This window comes from Artibeus jamaicensis, unplaced genomic scaffold, assembly GCF_021234435.1.
Source record: "Artibeus jamaicensis isolate MK-2021 breed Jamaican fruit bat unplaced genomic scaffold, CSHL_Jam_final contig_1015, whole genome shotgun sequence".
NCBI lineage: Eukaryota > Metazoa > Chordata > Mammalia > Chiroptera > Phyllostomidae > Artibeus > Artibeus jamaicensis.
Window position 1 is genome coordinate 5,534,316 of NW_026521194.1, and position 21,297 is coordinate 5,555,612.

General features: G+C 46.1%; 1 protein-coding gene across 1 annotated transcript in view; it reads right to left on the reverse strand.

The window, feature by feature from the left end:
- Positions 1-21,297, reverse strand: part of SGPP2 (sphingosine-1-phosphate phosphatase 2) — a 99,915-nt gene that overhangs the window by 23,275 nt on the left and 55,343 nt on the right. Inside the window, exons 3-4 of the mRNA XM_037147490.2 lie at positions 9,102-9,281; positions 6,600-6,689 (exon numbers count right to left, since the gene is read on the reverse strand). Of these exons, the coding sequence (XP_037003385.2) occupies positions 6,600-6,689; positions 9,102-9,281 (270 nt within the window). The remainder of the gene's footprint in view (positions 1-6,599; positions 6,690-9,101; positions 9,282-21,297) is intronic.

A 21,297-nucleotide genomic window follows, 5' to 3' on the forward strand; every position in this document is an offset into this window, starting at 1 on the left:
AAGCTTATGGGAAGACTTCACCCTTCTGTGCAACTGTAACACACTATACAATCCAAAAAACAGGTACCCAATAAAAGAAACAAACATATGCAGACTGGCTTCTATGCGAGGTTGAATCAGCATCTTATTCTTATTTTACTGGTAATTGGGACTCACCCAGAACACAAGTTCAACCCACGGGACTGCCAGGTATTGCACCGGGCTGTCCCTGAATGTGGCTGTTTTGCTTATTTACTTTGGGAATGTAGATGCATTCTCAACACAACCTAGACTTTAAGAACTTACTCGAGCTTCCTCTTCAGCACTCTGGGATGTGAGTGGGATGTAAGTGGCACTTCAGTGTCGTTCTCACTGAGGTCAACTACCTGCTTCCCCTGAGCCACCACCCCTCCTGTTGACTGTCAGCGGACCAGCCCTGGAGCTGCAGGCCTCACCCATCTGGCTCCGCTGCCCAGCCACGAGCTTCGGAGAGTTCCCTGCCCTCCCCCCCCACCAGGCTAATTGCCAGCTAATTCTCACACTCCCTCAGGTCTGCCCACGTGCCGTACTGGCATAGCTTCTGAGGCGAGGCCTCGGGACACAGAATGATAGAGGCCAACTTGCCTGTTACAGCAGGACAGATTTGAGCCCATGCCTGCTTCAGCCCTTTCGATTCTGGCTCACTGCCCTGCAGGGACCGCAGACCTGTGCACGATTCTGGTGCTTTGACCAACTTCTGTCTTTGTACATCTTCTGCGGGCCGCTGTGGAGGCTCAGTCCAGCTCCCCTCCTTGGGTCAGAGCATTCCCTGTAGCCTGTTCACCCACATCTACAGGACGAGTGGAAAACCATGTCCTGGTTGTGGCTTTTTGGACAGTGTTGAGAAGGGGAAGAAAAAATTAATCGGCTTCTGTTTGTCATTAGGAATGCACGCCATGGACAGTTCTTGCAGGAAATGGTGCTGAGTCCTAATTCCGATTTGCCCAACACAGAGGCAGAAGTTCCCCTTCACGTCATCCTACGCACGGCTATCTGGACCTCTCCTATGGTAGCTAACTAACAGTGATCTGTTTTTGCTTAAAAAAAAAAAAAAACTTGATAAACAACAGAGGATGAATGCTTTACCTTGCACACTTACTACTTTCGAAACGAGAAATCATTCTCTTATAAAGAGGGTAAAAGTCTCTCTCTCCAAGGTAAAGAGAAGACATGGGCATAACAGTGTGGTGACTGGCACTCACACACACAACCCAGTTCCCTTTGGGGCTCAGTGACTAGCTCATCCGACAGGTAGTAACAGCAAGTAAGGCTTCGTGGGGTGTTAACTAGTTTATACCACAATCAACTTTCTTCCCATGTTAAGGAAGGCAGTTTGAAAGAAAGTTGTTTTTTGTTAAGTGGTTTCAAAGAACTTGCAGAAACACACCAAAAATGCTTTAGTCCAATGCCAGAGCACAGTTTTGTCTGGCCTGCAGTTAATCTAATATTTCAGGAAGCTTTTCAACATTCTCCAATTCAAACCAAAACTAAAACAATACAGGGAAAAAATTAGTAAGAAAACAAGATCTAATATTTATATAATTTCACAGATCAAACAGTTCAGGGACAATAGAGCAGCATTTTAGCTATTGAACTTGAAATAATGGGACACCCATTTACTCATCTAACACAAAAATTCAGGCTAATTTTACTGGTAACACATTAGGCATGATGGCTTTATTAGTCAAGTCATTTAAAATTCTGCATAAGTTAATTTTGGGTGTCACGAAATCAGTATGGTCAACCTTCCCGATTTGCTCTAGTCCTCCTTTCCCCATGAACATGAATAAAAAGTCCAGTTTTGGAGTCTTTGAAAGTGCAGGAAAATGCAATGGTGTCAAATGCAGAAAGAATATCCCTGGGGCTTTTTGTCTGCCCTCTTCTGATGACACACCCAGTTCATTTTGGAGAACTGCCCTGCCCCCTAACCCCACATTCCAATTTCAACACTAATCTTCACCCTGGCTGCCAGTCACGGCCCCCACTTACACAGACTGGCTCCTGACCCAGGGGCCCCAACACAGCCCTTCGCACCCCTAGGACAGAGTTTAGTACAGCAATGGGCTCGTAATCCAGGCCAGGCCAATTAAATGCCTTTCCTGAAATTCTCCCCACTGGACTCCTTTCAGGAGTGAAACAAAGAATTTAAGCCCAGACGTCCCTGCGTGTGGTCTGAGAGAGAAGGCAGCCCAGGAGCATGGGGCTGCCGTGGAGAGAGAAGCTTGGGGAAGAGTGGGGGAGACTTCCAGTGAAAATGTAGGGCTGGGACCTCTACACTTCTACTGTAAAAACCATGAAGTGTCCTTTTGAGCTTGAACAGGTTTGAGTTAGTTCTCGTCATTTGCATTCATGGAATCCTGGCTCATGCAGGTAGATGGTGACCTTACTGGGTTGTCTTCCTGGTCCTAGTGTCTAGGACAAGGGTTCCCTGGGCACCGGCTCTGCAGTCCATAGGGCTGGCTTCTGAAGTCCTGTTTTCTGCCATGACCCTGTCACCCTGCCAAGGCTTACTGGTCCAGGGTTGTGCCTGATTCAGTCAAGGTTTCATCTCAGGAGGTTAATTAAGGTTTTGATCTGGGAGAAGACCAGATTGGTCATGGCTAGATTCTGTGGGCACTGGCACTCTGAAGGGAGAGGAAGATGCGGTCACCATGTCCCTGGTTCTGGCCCTTCCTGAGGCTTATTTATTTGACCCCATCCATGATGGATTCTAAGAGTTACCCAGTCCTTCCAAGACAGCAATTGGTTTACTCTTCAAACCAAGAGACCATGAGATTATACACCAAAAAACTGTCTCTGTAAGTCATTGGTTAGGATACTTTTCACTATGGGAAATATAAGACCTCAAAGACAACCCCCTGGAGCAATCAGGAACTTGTGCCTTGGACAGTTTGCCCAGAGGAAGGGTGGCCCCAGGTACGGAATATTCAGCAGCTCAAGAATATCACCAAGACCCTCATGTTTTATCTCTGTGTTTGCCATGAGCAGGGCTGACTTCTCTCAGAGGCTGATTCCACCGGGATCCCCAGTGGGTGCTGCTCACCATTGGGACCACCTATGCCACCACCCCACCCAGTAAGAGATGGAAGAACTTCTCCATGCATGGACCAGCCTAAGCAGACTTGGAAATAACATCCTGGCAGTGGTGTGAGAACAGTTCTAGGACGTCTTTACGAGTCAGAATTAATTTGGCTTGGCGACTGCCTGGCTGATGGGGTGTGGGAAGGGAGGAGTCAGGGGATACCCAGATGTCTTATTCAGGCATCTTGGTAGGTGGAGGTGGTGCCAGAGCTGGTTTGGCAGGATGGTGACAGTACGTGCAGGTTTGGTGCCTCCCCTGATTCACTCGGAACTGCCCAGGAGTCAGCTGGAGCCACCCGCCTCTGGTTGCGAGTGATTTCGTCATGGGTAAGACAAACTGTTCTCCCCCTCCCTGCCCAGAGAACCACTCACCTGGAGCAGGCGCCACCTGGGTGACTAGCGAGCTGTGGGCGCCCACACAGTGGCCGTCTCCACCTTCCGAGTCTGGTTTTGTTGGGGAACACACACATGCCCCACTCTAGAGCGTAATTAGCCTCATCCATGGCTCTCCACCATGGCTGCCCATTAAAATCAACTGAGGAGCTTGGAAAAAATCGCCAGTGCCCAGGATCCTCACATACATATAATTGTGGTAAAAAATGAAAAACACGTAACAAAATTTACCATCTTAACCACGTTAAAGTGTCCCGTTCGGGCTTTACGCGCATTCACGCTCTCATGCAAACATCACCACTGTCCATCACTAGGATGTTTTCATCTCCCCAGACTGCAACTCCGCATCGCCCCTGCCCTCCGCCCCGGGCAACCCCGTTCTCCTTCTGTCTCTGTGAATGCAACTCTTCTAAGTGTCTCGTGTAAGTGGGATCTACAATATCTGTCCTTTTGTGACTGGTTAGTTCACTTAGTGTTAGGTCTTCAAGGCTTGTCCAAGTTGGAGCAGGTGTCAGAATTTCCTTCCTTTATTTTAAGGAGGAAACATTCCATTGTGTGGATGGGCCCCGTGCTGTTTATCCGGTCATCGGTCAGTGACCACCTGGGTGGCTTCTGTCCTTTGGTTATTAGAGTAATGCTGCTGCTATAAATACGGGTGTCCAGGTATCTCCATACTTTTTAATAGCTCTCCATGGGATTCCAACATGCAGCAAAGGTTGAGAACCATTAGTGCAGGGTGGTCCCCGGAGCTTGTGAGGGCCCTGGGGAGAGGTGTGTCCCCTTAGTTGGCCTGATCCAGCTGTTCTGTTTCAAGTACTTGTCACATCCAGTGATCAGATCTTCCACGTCTGTCTCCATCAACAAACTCCAAGCCTCAGGTGGGTTAGCTAGGTTTTGTCCCCTCGGGGCCTCCCAGATCTCTCTCCAAGTCTGGCATCCGGCGGGAGCTTGTTAAGTTACTGCTGAATGAAGACCACCAACCCACCACTTAACTACATCTGACCATTAAAACCAACTGCTCCCTTCTGCTGCTAGAAATTAAGTACCATCAGACCCTGGGCCCTGCCTACGACCCTGATGGGGGCCTGGGCCGAAGTTGGGGACTATGATTTTTATGAATTAAAATTACATGGGTTAAAGAAGCCCCAGCACAGATGGGGAAACAGCATGGTGGTAGGAAGAACAGGGGCCACGGCTCCTGGCTCTGCTTTCTTCCAGGTCAGATGCTCCAAAAGGGGTGGCTGTGCCCCGCCCTTGCACCTGAACGAGACGCCTGAATGGTCTTCCCCACAAATGTTTGTTTCCCCATCCCCACAACCCACTTTAGAAGGAAAAGGAAGCCATACCGCTGTCTTCTTACTGAGGTGGTTTTTCTGGGCCCTCCATCCACATCTGCTGCTCACATCCTTGTGTTTACTGTGCTTTTAATGTTTAACCTGAGTTCCCAAGATCAATTTTTACTAAAGCCTATGAAAGTTGAGAAGTAGGCCCAGATAAAAGAAATACCCAACCCCCCAAGAAAGCTCGCTTTACTCCACGGTTAAGTCGATGGAGACAGTTGGAGGGGAGCAGGGGTGTAGCAAATTGAGAATGCATTGTCTCCCCTTCTGTCTTAGAAGCCCCCAGACACACTGTGCAGTGGGGCAAGGCAGCAGGCACAGGATTCGGTGAGCGGAATAGTGAGCCTGCCCCTACTTCTGTAGTATTACCAAGGTCTGGGGGTTAGGGCCAGGACTGGGGTGGGGCACTGAGGCTGGGTCCTGCGGGGTCGGAGCTGGTCTTTATTTGAAAGGGGCAGATTCTGCTTATCATGGGTATTTTTTGCATTCGTTTTGGTTTCTTGAAGTAGCACACTGACACTGTTTCTCCTGATTGCTTGTTTGGCAGCCCGTCCGTTCTGTGACGTTCTTGACTCCAGTCACTCTGGGCACCTGCCCGCTTGCCTTCGAGGTAGGGCCTGCGTTTTCAGGAGGAGAGCTTGAAGCCGCTCCTTGATCTCACACAGCCCCAAGCCCCTTTTCTTCGGGCCAACTTCCTCCCCGGTCTCTGCCCCCACACATGCTGACGAACCCTCCTCGGTCGGTCTGCCTTCCTGCTCTGCCAATGACCCTCTCCCACCACTTTCCCGGGGTAAACAACACGAGGGCACCAGGAAGACACGAGAGGGCCCGTGAAAGGTGGCCCTCCCCCATTCCCATGGAGGTCTGCTGCCAATGCAATTTTTGAGCTTCAGATGGAAAAAAACCCAATTAACAAGGGCCTGTTCCTTTCTAAAGAAATCTTTCTTGTACCAATAATGATGCTAATAGTACCCTGGGTGAACCATGGCCAGCCTCAGGCTCTGGAACCTCCAGGCAGCGGGCTGGTACCCTAGGAAATGGAATTCTACGTAATTGTAATTGGACTCAGCATGGCAGCCCAGGAAAAAGTCCTAATGGCATAAAAGGGTGGACAGATCTTTAAATGCAGATAACCCTATTTGAGCAATAACCCAAAGAGCTAAATACATTGATCATGAAGAATTAAATAAAAATGAAGACAACAACTCAGGCCTTATGAAAACTGCAGTACCACGTGAGCTACAAAGAATTCTTTAAGAAGGCCTTAAAATGAGTGTATAAATAAATGTGTGTATCTTTATACCCCCACCACCTCCCTAGAACAGTAGGGAAGAAAGCAAGCCCAGGAGTCTGGGCTCTCCTGGGATGGCAGCTGAGATCCCTGAACCTCAGGCCCATGCCTGTGAGAACCTGAGAGGGAACTGTGTCCACTCATCACATCCTTGACCCTGGGTGGTCCCGCACTGCTTGCTTCGGCAGCAGTAAACCCACCTGAAAACAAATGGCCCACGTCTCTGTCACTGTTTCAGCCAGTCTTCAAAGTCACAAGGATCTAGCCCAGCTCGTCCTCCTTGGTACTATCTTAATAATTCATTACTGTTATTATGGATGTGCCATAAAATAATAATTACTCCACTTACTGGCCTGATGTGAAATGTAGTTACATATGCAAATAGCTTTATAAAAGTATTGTGTGAAGAACAGCCTGGCACACCAGCTGCCGTGCTAGGCAGACCGTGATCCCTAGGCCCAACCACAAGGTCTTACCAGGACCGTGTGCATCCCGGTGTACAGCCTGCTGAGGCACACCAGCGTGGAGAACACCACAGCCATCATCAGTCCCAGGCCGAAAGGGTACTGCGGGGAAGAAGAGGACACAGGGGTGTTAGGTGGTGCTCACACACATGCAATTGGTACCCCAGGAGGGAGCAGGACTCCTGATCCAGCAACTGCCAGTCTGAGCCTGGCACGCCCTGGACCAGCAAGCGGATGATCACGGGAGACTGGGGAAACTGCAGAAAGAGGGGGAAGATGCCCAGGAATGTAGTTCTGGGAGGAAGTTTCACAACATAAGACATAGTAGAACTTGGCTGTAAGACTCTCATCTACAGCGATTGTTCTGGCTATTTTCATGGAGTAGATAATTATTTCTTTCTACCTGTTCTTAGAGTAAAACTTATGAAGTATACACTGTTGAACAAGGGGCAAGCTAGCACCATGGTGATACAGCTTGGCAACCATGGGCTTCCTGAGAATGGACAGGGATGATAGGCCCGAGCTACAAGTGGGTGTGGTTGTGTACAGATGTCAAGGCGGAGGCCCAGACTTCATTAAACCTCAACAGTTGCTGGTGAGAGAGCAGCCAGAAAAAGCTGGGTAATGCCAAATTGTGTAAGGAGCATAAAAGTATTCTGCTTATAAACTAGACATAGGGCTATGATCCACGTGCTTCAGGGACTCATTAGTCTGGCCTTCCACGGGGCAGAAAAATAGAGAATGGTCTACGCTATCAACGCACTTTACAGTCACCATCTCATTTAATCTTCATCTAATGCTATGAAGTAGGTTCTATAATTAGCTGCATTCTACAGAGGAAGAAACCCTTAATCACAATAAGTTACATTAGTGTTAAAATTTAGCACAAAAATGCTTCCCCGTCCATCATCACATTTGATCCTGAAAACAGGAGCCGGGGCTCAGAGAGGCAAAATGACTTTTCCAAGGTCACATGGCCAGAAGAGACAGGGTCAGAACCCAAAGCCACACAGTCTGAGACTAAGGCCAGCATGTTCTTTCCAATGCAACGTGTGAGTGCAGCAATACACAGCTGTATGTCTTTTCTTAAGACTTATCATGAGCTGGGTTAAAGCAAAAGAGGGCTAAAAATGAATACATGGATGCATTATGAAATTAGAGTCTGGGCATTAGGTTCAGCACATATGTATACAAACAAATCCATGTTTAGTGCTATTTAGAAGCAATAACTCAAATAGCTAAATATATTTATTCTTAAAATTAGAAAGGCCCAGGTGGCCTCAACTGCATGTTCAAGTGCTGGTTGTCTCCCTGTATTCAGCCTCCACTGCCTGGTTTTTCCAGAGTAAATCAGCATGTTCGCAGGCCGCTCTGGGTGCTGAAAGCAGCCCAGTGGGGGCCAATGCGGGGTCCACTATGTTCTTCTGGGGTAGAGGTCGCTGTGCTCAGAAGTCCGCCTTCAATTAATTCAGACAGGACTGGGACACTCGGACATTTTTTGATCCTGGCCTGACGTTGAAGTAAGTTACGACACAAGGTTATACTTAGCTGAAGATATTCCGTATACTCGTCTCTTTCCCAGTTAGGTGTAAGCCCGGGTGACCAGGTAGATGACAGCCAAGGTAGAGCTAGGACCCAATGCTAATCTAGTCCTCTTCCAACCGCATGAGGGCTGACCCCCCCCCCCAATATAACCTGGAATGCAGAACGTCCCTGAGCTTCTTGGGTATAGAGCAGGGCAAAACAATACTGTCATTTGTGAATAATACTGCTAGATTTAATGAAATCTATATTTTCCAGCAATCAAAGGTAAAATTATGACAGTTAATTATGAAATATAACACAAACGAAAGCAAGAGTTACCAGACAGACAAAATAAAAGTTCATTGCAGTAATAACTTCTAAAAGGCCTGACTGTAACTGGCATCTAAGCACATATTAAGTAAAATTCTTCTATTTTCAGCATTTATTGATATTCTATAATTTAGACTAATCTAGAAAACGTGGAGCCATTGTTTCTAATGGCTGAGCCTGGCACAGAGGCACCTTTGGGGAATAAGGCGGGCCCACTCGTTTGCCCCCCACCCTGAGAAGTCTAGCGGGAGGATTTGGTGGCCTCATCTCAGCCCTGGAGGATCGTTTACTAGGATCAGAAATGCCTCGTGTTTGTTGTGGAAGGGATGAGAAAACTGATTCAAGTGCTGTCTCCTTGGGCAGCTCTGGGGGAAAATACTTTCTGCAGGGGCAGCGACATGCCCTGATTCCCGAATTGTCTCTGGTTTTGCTGGTGTCCACTTCCATTCTCAGGCGCAACCTGATCTGGATGCTGTATAGGGTCACGTGACTCAGGAAGAAATTGTCATGGACAGCTCAGTAGGTTCCCCCTGAGGGTTCATTTCATACACCTCAAAGTCCCTCAGAGCAGCTTTAAAAGAATGTTTGGAAGTGAGACCTCTCTGCACTCTCACTGTGTGGAGAACCTCAGACCGGAGGGAGAAGAGTCAGGCACCTTACCTTGTACCTTTCCATGGTAGAGATGAGGAGGGTGAAGGAAATGGCAGTGGCCGCCATGGCATGGGTAGAGGGCATTCCAAACTCCACGATCATTCTCTTCTCCAGTTTCACGACGGGAGGGGAAAAGGGGCGGGGCCATTTCAAGATATCCTTGGCCACCTGGCCAATATACATCACCAGCTACAAAACCAAAGGACCAAAATGAGTCTATCCAAATAAGCGACACTAGCGAACTCCCACATTTCATGAATTTGGGGGGGGGGGCAAGGGGAGGGATTTCCTGTTTGTTGACTGAAATCCCCTTTCTTTCAGACCCAGCGACCTACCGTGAAAGACTTGCAGAGTGATATTTATTTGGTAAATAGAAAAACAGGCCTGCTGGATTCTACAGAGCATCTAAGACATAACATCAATTCTTTTTTTAAAAGACTTAATTTATTTCTTTTTAGAGAGAGGGGGAGGGAGGGAGAAAGAAAAGGAGAGAAACATCAATGTGCGGTTGCCTCTCATGCACCCCTGACTGGGGGCGTGGCTGGCAATCAAAGCATGTGCCCTGACTGGGAATCAAACCAGCGACCCTTTGGTTCGTAGGCTGGCACTCAGTGCACTGAGCCACACCAGCCAGGGCATGACCTTAACCTTTTATTTTAGTCATATAGTTAACAAGCAATTATATAGCTCAAATGTGTGCCCAGTACTGTTCTAAGAGCTTTACAAATACGTATTAACTTAATCCAATAAAATCTGTAGAGTGCAGACATCCCCCCCCCCACTGGCATGCAGATGAGTAAATCATTGTATACAGTCAGTAAACAATGGGACTCACTGGGTTTGCATCCAAAGCATTTGGCTTCAACGTCTGTGGTTAAACAACCACCTGATAGTGTCTATTCAAACACAATAGGATCCTGGACTAGAAGACCATCTAGTACTCAGATCAGAGAGCTGTTGTTTTCAAGTTCTAGCCAGAAAAGTGACTGTTCTATGGAACATCTACCTAAAATTTCTTTGAATCCTACTGTTACTCCTGTTATATGCAGGCAACACACTGGATTTAACTTAACCTCACTTAGTAGTCAGAAGCATCGGTAACATAAATGGCATGACACTTTCACTCCTAAAATAAAGACAACTCAGTCTGGAGGGGTTTGGTGTTTTGTTTTTTTTAATGACTTTTGCATGATGCTTTTAATGAAATTTTCAGTCCCTTTCTGTCTGTTCTTAAAGCAGATACAGAAATCAGAATTTGATTTCTATACCCCCAGAAATGAACAGGACTGTTAAGAGTGGACATTTATTTTGTCCGAGAGCTTTACAAGAGGGCAATTTCATGATCTGTCATAAAAGAGGAAAAAACAAGCCATTTGCTTAAGTCTCTGCATTTGCAACTCCAAGTATGGTCTGAGAACAGCACCACACTGGGTGCTATTTTAAAATGCAGCTCCCGGGCCCCGCCTGGGGTCCACTGAATTCAAACCCCCCGTTTTCACAAGACTGGTGGGTGGGTTGTGCACACACGGGAATTCGAGAAGCCCTGCTTTACCCAGTATTCCTGCGCAGGTCATCTTGCCATCGGCTTTAATCATAAACTTTCTCGTCTTACCATGACCCTATTGATCTTACTAGAGCTTTATTTAGCTTGTGATGGATGGGGTTACCTTGCTTTGGAACAAAAGCCACGATGGGAGAACTATTTTGGAACAATTTTGATGAGCCAGCCCAACTGCCTCGAGGCTTTCCCACATTCTGGAGCTTCCTTTCAGCTCGGTTAGTTGTTTAGCTGCGGGTTAATCTCCTGCACGTTTTTGTGCTCAGCTGCCCCTTTGCTCTGGGTTAGAAACTGAAACCCACTGTTGGTGCACAGCAGTCCCACAGGCTTTAAAGCCCCAGGGACAATCACTCCAAATTCCACAGCCTCGATTTCTAATCGGACTTTGAAACTTAAGCTGTTTACCATCCCCCTATTACCAGCAACCACTGTCCTGGAAAGCAGCTCACTCTTTCATGTTTCTGCCTCCCTCCTGCAAACCTGTAAAAACCACCTCGGACAGACTATTATCTGCAGAGTTGGCAAACCTGCAGATGTTATTGGCCACAAAGGATTTCACAGAGGCTGCTTGAGACTGATTTTCAACCCTGTGCCCTTGCCACTCAGCAACATAAACAAAATATTACAGGCATAATGACGAATTCTAGTTTGCTCAGAAATACTTTAAAATCCTTGGACACAGGAGACCTTAAGATCATGAAGTGAAGACAGACTGAGCAATCCTCATTCAGACAAAATTGACTTCACTTCTCTTGAGGTTCATGAGTTCCTCTGACTTCATTCATAATTTTACCTTCTATGACTGAAGGATGTTTTTAAGAATTAGGGCAGTTGCTCATTTCATTTTAAAATATTACCATAGCTCTACCTTGTTTCTGATCAGTGACTCTCCAATAGCAATTCCTGTAAGAACAGCTCTCTTTAAATGAGAAAACTAGAGACATATTTTTCAAGTCACACAGAAAAAGTACCACTTACAGGGGGTGAGTCCTGTCTCCCAATCATTACAACAAAGCTACGAGGGGCCACGCTCTGTGTTAGGTCCCTACCCTGGAGTGGGACAGACAGCCACACAAACAGGGGATCTCGCCACAATACAAACGTGCTTTGAGACAAACTGTCCACAGAAGTCCATGGTGTGTCTACCTGCAGAGGCAGACTTGTGTTCCTCCTGGGGGACCAGCAGCACTGGGGCTGAATGCTAAAGGATGATTGTTTAATTAAGAGGAGGGACGGGTAGAGAGGCATCCAGCTTGCAAGCATAGTAGGAGCAAAGGCTTGAAGAAGTGACGCTGGGAGGGGAGGAGCAGTAGAGTTTAAACTGTGAGGCACACCACTTCTGACCTGATAGAAGGGCTGCCATTAAAGGGACTGACCACGCAGTGGGTCAGGGTGGATGGGAAGCTCCTGGAAATCTCCTGCACCTCTGGAGGGTAAGCAAAACACTACGGCCACTTTGAAAAAGGGTTGGACAGTTTCCTCACCTGTGAAGCACGCACTCTTCACATGATCCAGCTGTGCCACTCCTGGGCATTCACCCAAGTAGAATGGGAGCATAAGTCACACAGAGACTTGTGCATAAACATTCATGGCAGCTCCTCTGTAACAGCCCCAAACTGGGAACACCACCATTTCCATCCGTAGGTGAACAGATACACAAACTAGAGTGTAATCATACAGTTGCATACTTCTCGGCAACAACAATATAAATTATTGATATCACACTGCAGCATAAATGAATCTTAAAATAATCACGCTGAGTTTCTGAAGAAGCCATATCCAAGAACAAACAAACAAAAAAGAGAGTACATACTGTATGTTTCATTTCTGTACAATTCTTGAAAATGCAAATGACCTTCTAGGACCGAAAGCAGATCAGTGGTGGTGGAGGAGGTGGGGAAAGAAATGACCAATCAGGAAACTTCTGGGAGTGATGGCTGCTTATCTTAATCATCACAATGACTACAGGGATATGCGTATATTTCAAAATGTGTCAAGTTATACATTTTAAATACGTGTGAACTTTGTGAATACACTGAAAATTACTCAACTATGTATTCTAAATGAGCGAACTGGATAGTATGTAAATTATACCTCAATAAAGCTGTTAAATATGTGCAGTTCATTGTATGCCAATCATATCTCAAAAAGTGGTTGTCTAACCCTGTTGGATGGCACAGACTGGGTGGCTCACAAACAACAGAAATTTATTTCTCACAGTTCTGGAGGATGGGAAGTCCAAGTTCAAGGTATTGGTAAGGGTCTGTTGCCTGGGTCACAGATGGCCATCTTCTTGGTACTAAAAAGTGACCTTTCAAGCCATGAAAAGACATGGAGGAAACATAAGTACATATGACTAAGTGAAAGAAGCCAATCTGAAAGGGCTACATACTGTATGATTTCATCTACATGATGTTCTGGAAAAGGAACAAGTGTAGAGACAGTAAAAGGATCAGTGCTCACCAGGGATTAGGGGAAAGGAGGGTGAACTGGTAGAGCACAGAGAATTTTTCGGGCAGTGAAACTACTCTGTATGGTCCTGTACTGGGGGATACATGTCATTATGCATTTGTCCACACCCACAGAATGTACAACAGTGAACCCTAATGTAAACGACAGGCTTGAATGATTATAATATGTCAACGTAGGATCATCAATTATAATAGAAGTCCCACTCTGGTAGGAAATGTGGGTAATGCAGGGGGCTGTTCCTGTGGGGAGAGGGGCTCTATATGGGAGATCTGTGTGCTTTTCACTCAATTTTGCAGCAAACCTAAACTGTTCTAAGAAATAAGGTCTATTAAAAAGAGTCCCATGGCAGAAGAGAACCATTTCTTCATTCAGGTGGCAGCTAAAGAGTATAAGGATTAACTTGATAGGGCTTGCCCCAAATGGAGAACTTTGCTCTGTACCTAAAGGACCAATTAAATTTCAACATCTTTTATATTCCTTTGGGTTACAGCACCAAAGGCCTATATGCAAAGGGAAAATCCGTGAGACGTTACACATCACTGACACCCTAGGACACCAGCTAGGTCCCCTGCATGGCGCTGGTGGTGATGGGTGGGGGTGGGGAGAGTGGAGTAGTATTTCCTGAAAAGGAATTAGCCAGATTTTCTTACTTCTGCCCTGATTACAGGATGAAGGAAATATGTAGGGGAAGAAAATCTATTTCCCTGGACAGTCTACTGCTGATCTCTAGCAGACACAGAGCTTTTCTGGAGAACCAATTCTGTCAACTGAAACATGTCCTCCTCCCAGCCTGGAGGACTGGTGGCCTTTCTAGTTATTACAGCCCCAAATGACAAGCTTACAGTGTCAAATACATCTCCAACAAACAGGATATTACTCTCCACCCTTGACCTAAATAGTTTAGAAAACAGAAGGTCATCAAAATAACATGATTTCCAGTAAAGCAGCCATAGGATTTTCACGAACAAAGCTGTGTGTTCATTCTTTATGCACTGAGATTGCTGGCTGCCCCCCTGCTCTTCCTGCCCACGCAGCACCTCCATCCCGTGGGGAGAAGGCTCCAATCTCATTACAACAAGAGCTAAGTCCACTGCAGGATGGAGGACAGGCTCTTTTCAAATTACTCCCCCCATGCCATTCATCCACGCACAAATTGTGATAAACTCTAACATCTTTCCTCCTTCTGGCTACACCCACAGCTTCCTCCACCATGGGGAAGTCACGGGGGGAAAAGGGTAAGTGATAGGAGTTGTCATATCTCTTAGGTCTCATGGTGTGAAAACACTGAGAATTACTGGGAATTATAATCTATCCATGGATTTATTTTTGATAAGACAGAGATTAGTAATGTCATTCTTTAGTTGTTGGATAGTTGAGAACAATGAGATGTAACCCAACTAACGGAGCTTCTCTACCAACGCATACCCACCCTGTTTTTCAATTGGTCCAAATTAAGCTCATTCCCCTTCTCCTCGGGTTGCTCATGTGATGATTTGGAGAAAGAGAAATCAGACACCCAAGCATTCCACTCCTAGGTACATACCCAGTGGAACTGAAAAGGTATGTACATGAATGTCCTTAGCATCATCCTTCACAATAGCCAAAAAGTTTAAACAACCTAAACGCCCATCGACAGTTGAATGGATAAACAAAATGTAGTATAGCTTTACAATGGAATATTATTTGACCAAATTAGCAATGAGGTACTGATACATGCCACAGCACGGATGAACCTTGAAAACAGTATGCTCAGTGAAAGAAGCCAGACACGAAAGGGACAAATATTGGATGCCTCCACTTACATGAAATTGTTAAGAAAATGCAAATCCAGGGACAGAAAGTAGATTAGTGGCTGCCTGTGCTGGGGTGGGGAGAAGGGTATGGGGAATGAGTACCAATGGATACGGGATTTACTGGGGGGAAGAAAAAATGTTCTGGAGTTAGATGGTTGCACAACTTTGTGAATGTACTAAGAACCACTGACTTATATTCTCTAAAAAGGTAAATATTTTTACATGTGGATTATAAATTAATACAAGAGAAAGAGAAACTAGGCATTAAGATGGATTCTGAAATACTCCATTTGATGTGTTCCTTAAGTCCTTTGTTCCAAATGTTATTGCCAGTGTCTTCTAATATTCATTCAGCAGAAGTAGCTATGGGGACGATTAGTATTCTTATCTTCAAATGTTCTGCCCCCCTGCAGCTCTAACCCTCCGTTCGACAGGGCACTGAGGAGGTGACCGCCTACGCTGGGGAGAAAGCTGGAGAAAATCTACTTACTCAAAACCTCGAGTATGAAATGTGTTTCAAGAACAGCTTTTGACTGTGGAAGATTTTAAGATTAACAAGAGTCTGACTACACTAGACCATGTTTTTGTTTTTTCTCCCTGGAATGAATACACACTGCTCTCTGTTTGCCTTTGGGGAGTGAATTAAAGGCATTTCTTTGTTATGGTTATTTGGGAACATTCTAGAGACTACTGCCTCCTATCCAGTATGAGAAGTTGTTTCAATAGATGAACACCCTCTCCTACTTGTGGCGTTATTCTTATTAACTTTAGAGACTCCAGGGCTCCTATATAGCACGTATCATGCGTGTGTGTGTGTGTGTGTTTATGGAGGTGGGTGGGGTGGTAGTCAATCACCGGGAGAAACGACTCCAATTTTAAATGAATAACATTTCATTCCATGCCTGAAGCACCAAAACAATGAGATTACAGAGCGAACATGATAACTCACAGAAGACCATTGGAAAACTGGTCTTCACGTATTCCAAGTTCTGTATACATGAGATACGTTAGTTAACTAAAGCAACAAATGGCATGTGAGGAAAATAAAGTCATTAAGTTACCACATTTTCTTGCTCTAAGTTCCTTTTGCTTTTCAAGCTCATATCTACTTCTGAAAAAAATTTTTTTAATTTTATTTATTGATTTTAGAGAGAGAGGTGGGGGAGGGGAAGTGAGAATGGGGGTGTGGGGCAGAGAGAGAGAGACATCAGCTTGTTGTTCCACTTATTTATGCATTCATTGGTTGCTTTTTAAAAAACTTTAAGTATAGTTTTTTAAAATTTATTGCTGTACAATCACAGTTGTCCACATTTTCTCCCCATCACTCCCCCCGACCCCAGCCAAGCCCACCTCCCTCCCTTGCTTCCACCCTCCCCCTTGAGGAAAAAAATGAAACTCGATTACCAACTTATACCATACACAAAAATAAATTCAAGGTGGACAAAAGACTTATATATAAGTCGTGACACCATAAAAGTCCTAGAGGAAAACATGGTGTAATGTATCTTCAGGAAAGTTACTTCAAACCAGAAGAGTCTCCTCTCCATTGTTAAGAAGGAGTTGGGTTAAATTATAACTCATGTCTGCATGGTGATTTTTTAAGTGTATGTTTATAGATATTATTAATGTTCACATCATTCCTATTTTACAGGTGAGGAAATTGAAGGTCACAGAGGGTGAACGTCTCACCAAAAATGACGCTGTCTGTGTAGAGGAACTGGACTTTGGAGTTTTTGACTTCAAATCCTATGGTCTTTTCTCCAGATCCCACCATCTAGCATCTGACAAATAATACATGAAAATGAATATCTACCCTTAAAGCATGGATATCATTAAAATGGGGCTTAGGCTCAGTATACCCTGAAATATATTTAGCCTCAAAGAGTGAGACAAGAGAAAGTGTGACCGCACCTGCACTGTCCTGTCTTTTTAGGTCAGCATCTGTGCATGAGGTCGGGGTGGCAGCCACCTTGCTGACTTGACGGACCATGAGCCTGAATTTAGGCTGAAGGTCATTAACATCAAACACCTGGCTGTTCAAGCCACCACAGACACTCCTTATACATTTGGTCAGAGCTGGATCATTTCACACTGTAAAGAGATGCTTTTTCAGGTTGAAGAACCTTGGGAACTGAAGGTTGCCTCTGTGATTCAGTCAGTCTACAGTCTTAGGGAACTCAGAAAAGGCATGAGTAGTGGTCACTCAGAAGAAATAGATAAGATTTGTTTCTGGCAGAATTAAGACTCCACAAAGTCGAGCCATGCAACCTCATCTACGCCAGCTCTGAATCCCAGTCCAGGGAGTCTCAGTGGCTTGCCTTCCACGTGACCTGTTGGCTGTTCTGCATGGTAAGGCATGGTCAGAAACTGGGACTTTTGTGTAGCCTCGCACAACCTGTGCTGTAACCTCCGGGTATTAAAACCACTTCCCATCACGAAAGCAATGTTTAAAAAGCACTTGATCTAATGATCCTTATTTGAGAAAGTTCAAAGTTTAGGGGCTGTTTGTCTGGATTAGGTTTCCTTCTCACATGCCCAAATCTTCCCACTTGTCTTAGTTGGCAAATTATTTAACACTGAACTACCTACCTGGTGATAAGAACAGAAAAGGGTTAGCCTCAAACCCTCAGATCTAAGTCACTGTTCTTGGTCCCTAACAGGCTGGCCAGTGGCTGGCTGGCTGCATTTCCTGGGGCTACACAAGTGCGCATGGAGGGTGCGGGAGAGGGGTGCTTCACGGTGAGGACTCTGTCCCTCCGGCAGCGGTCCACAAGCAAACTAAATTACCAGTTAAGAGGCTGAGAGGAAATGAAGAGCTAAGGAAACGCATATGAAGAAAAACTCAATATGCAGGCTAACAAAATTATGGGAGCCATAATCACAGGATGTAGGGAAGAAAATTCACTTAGGACACCACAGATGATGTCAGTCTTCGGTCTTCAGAGAGGGCGCCCTGGATATGTATCCCCTCAGCTAACGGGGCAGCAGCCAAATGGACTTCGCTATTTCTTTATACAACATCTATTTCCGCTCTCAGTCTGATGTCTCAGGCTGAGCTATCAACACTGGGCAGAGCCAGTGTGCATTTCAAACGACTGGCAGCAAGGTGACAGTGAGTGGGCATGGCTGCCCGTCTGTGTGCCCAAATGCGTCCAAAGCCCAGAGGCTCAGCGTATCATCTCCACAATACCCTCCGTCAGCTGTGTGTTTATCAATACTCCTATTTACTCCTCACGGTGCGGCCCCCCAACTTTTCTCGTCGTCATGAAAACAGTGTTCCTTCCAGACTGAAAACAGTGTTCCTTCCAGTCTGAAAACAGACATTCGGAGGAAAGTTGGGCTCCACACTGTAATCACATCACTGCTCCCCTCCCCCACCATCAGCATCACAGGGAACAAAAGCAGTCACATCTCACCTGGGAAAGAAACTGCTGACCTTGGTCTGAGGTGTAACCTCTCCCCTGGGAAATGTCTAAACCTGTGGCCGTCCCTTCCATACCTGAGCTCTGACATCGGGGGTGGTCCCCTATCTCAGGAATAAAACCTCAGCGAGAATGATGGGATGAACAGTCCCCTGGACCCCAGGGTCTAATTCTGCCCACCTGCAGGTAACACCTTTCTGGCAACCAAAGAGTGCAGACATGCCCCTAGTCAGCCTGAGCTGAGAACTCAGTTCTAGTCCCTGGCTCCATGTCCTGAGTCTTTAGGCTCCCTAGTCTCGTAAACACCTTGGAAGGGCCTGATTAGGGTAAAAAACATACTGACACCAACTTTTAGAGGTCAACCAAAAAAAGGTCACTCACCACCTCTTGAGATGAAAAGTCTAAAAACTAAGACTACACTGCATTTGACAAGGGGTTGTAGACATGTAAATACTGTCTAGCCCATCAACTCCAGAAACCAAGTTTCCTAATTTCATTCTGGCTGCAATCGTGACTTCTCTCTGAATGACCGCCTTTTCTCCTTATCCCCGTCTTTGCTGCTTGGTCCTCATCCTCATCTCTACCGGCAGGAGGGCTTCATTACCGCATTTCCCCCAGGCGGAGAGAAATGTGTCCTCCTCCCCTGGCCCTAGATGACTCTCCTCCTGAAGAGCCAGTCTTTCTGTAGAAAGGGACAAGAGTCTCCATGGGTCCCCTGCCTGACGCCTGCTCACTGCAGGGAGCAAGGGAAGGAGGCTGGATAGCAGAGGTGAAGTGGAGGGGGAGAGCAGAGAGCCATTGATGTGCCAGCAGGCCAGTGAGTGATTAGCTCCAACCCTACTAGGAGGGGCCGTGGGGCTGTGTCAGAACCTCCCCCAACAGGATTGAGGGCTGTAACCTCCCCGTGACCCTCTGTAGTGAGCAAGGCCTGCCCGGAGCCTGCCGGAGCCTGCCTTCCAGCCCATGGGTGGCCTCCGCCTCTTCTCCCTGGGCCTTCTCTTCGCAATCTCCACATTCCTCCCTAAGGCTGGGAGAAAGCATTTTCACCAAACTGTTGGATGAAATGTCTTATCAGATCTGAATCACGGCAAATGTTTGATTGAGAAAACCAACTCAAACATGACCTGGCCTCACACTTTTATTCGTTGTTTTTTTAATCCTTACCTGAGGACATTTTTCTCATTGCTTGAGAGAGAAAAAGAAAGAGAAACAAGTTGCCTTCTCATAGGTGCCCCAACTGAGGATTGAACTCACAATTTTGTACGTGCCCTGACCAGGAACCAAACCTGTGACCTTTTGGTTATGGGCTAACGTAGACTAATATTTTTACTTTATCAGCTCAACCCCACCTCAAGTGGATGCTCGGTCTTGTTCAAGACCCGGCGTCTGGAACCGTGTCTGGCACGGTCTCAGCCTGGAACTCTCTCCCCCAGCACCTCACCCAGCTGGCTCCTTCTCATCCTTCGAGACTTAAGTTAACGGAAACACAAAGTGCTCTTTCGTGACCGTCTTCTGTAAAGCAGGTCTCTGCTATCACCCTGATGGTGGCCTAAGCAATAATTATACAATCTTCCATTTTTGTGTTGATTTACTTATTTCTGTATGTTTAGCCTACGACTAAGCCCCAAGAGAGCGGATGGAGTGTGTCTTGTTCACTGCTTCATCCTCCGCATTAGAGTGGTATTTCACAATAGGTCCTCGTCGGCTGTTTGTCAGATGAATGAATGAATGACTAAAAAGTTGTTGCTCACCGGTTGCGGAGTAAGAAAAAGATCCATGCTTTTTAAAAAAGCAAATAAAGTCTGGTTTCTGGTTCAAAGAGTCCTTAGCAGGTCACTACTTTCACACTGAAAAACCCTGATGGAATCTTGACCACATCTGCGTCCTGACTCTCCATCAAGGCTGCTGGGGAGCCGTTTCAGTGGGGGGTGGGGGACGATTCCATTTTTAAAAGATCTCTAGAAACTACCTTTGTACTTCCAGGTTTTTCTAGTGTATCATTAGCACCCTGTACTGTAATTACCTCTGTCCATGTCTGTCCTTGATTGGGGGATAGCTCTTAAATCCTCTTTGTAGAAGCAGCCTTTATTTATTTTACTCAATAATTATTCACTGAGTTGCTGCTACATGCCAGGTTCGAGGAACAATAACGACCCATCCAGGAGAGAGTGTAGGCACAGGGGTCAAGGTGATCTGTCTAGAGATAATGTCTGTGCTGAGACTCAAGCAGCCAGGGGCAGGCGAGATCACGCGACACGAGGAAGGAAGGATAAAGTAGAGCACAGGCATGTCTAAGACACAGGGACTGGGGAGGGAGTGGGGCGGCGGGTGTCATCAGGAGGTCTGTGGTTCCAGAGAAGAGAAAGGGTAGCAAGAAGGATAAAGGTAGAGATTTAGGCAGAGTTCTGACCGTGAGAGATAATTTTAAGGTGCTTGGACATACACAAGTTTTAAAGAGCGGTTCATGGTCATTTTTGCATTTGCAATAGGTCACTGTCCCTTCTGTAGGGAGAATGAATAGCTGGAAGGAGGCTTATTAGAAGGTTAATGTGATAGTGAAACACAGAGATGATGCAGGATTGAGGCGATGTTTCCGAACCTGCTGCAAATACAGAACTACCAGTGCCCATTATGGAATCAAAGTCTGTGCTAAATGACTCCGTGCCCACACCGTGGCTCCCGGGAGAGCTGGGCCACTCACTACGGGAAACAGGAAGCTGCGACGCCAGGGCTATGGGCACGGACTGTGTCTGTTGGCTGCGCTTATTTGGTAGGTTTTGGGTCACACCTCCCTGTGTTAAGGGAGACCATTTAGATGTTCCCATTGAAAAGTCCTGCTGTTTGGATCTACCGAGCTCATGGAAAAAAATAAGAGTAAACAAGTCTCTCTATTGGTAAATAACAGATTTACAGCTTGTGGCCAGTGTTAATCACTCCAGGAAATAACTAGGAGATAATTA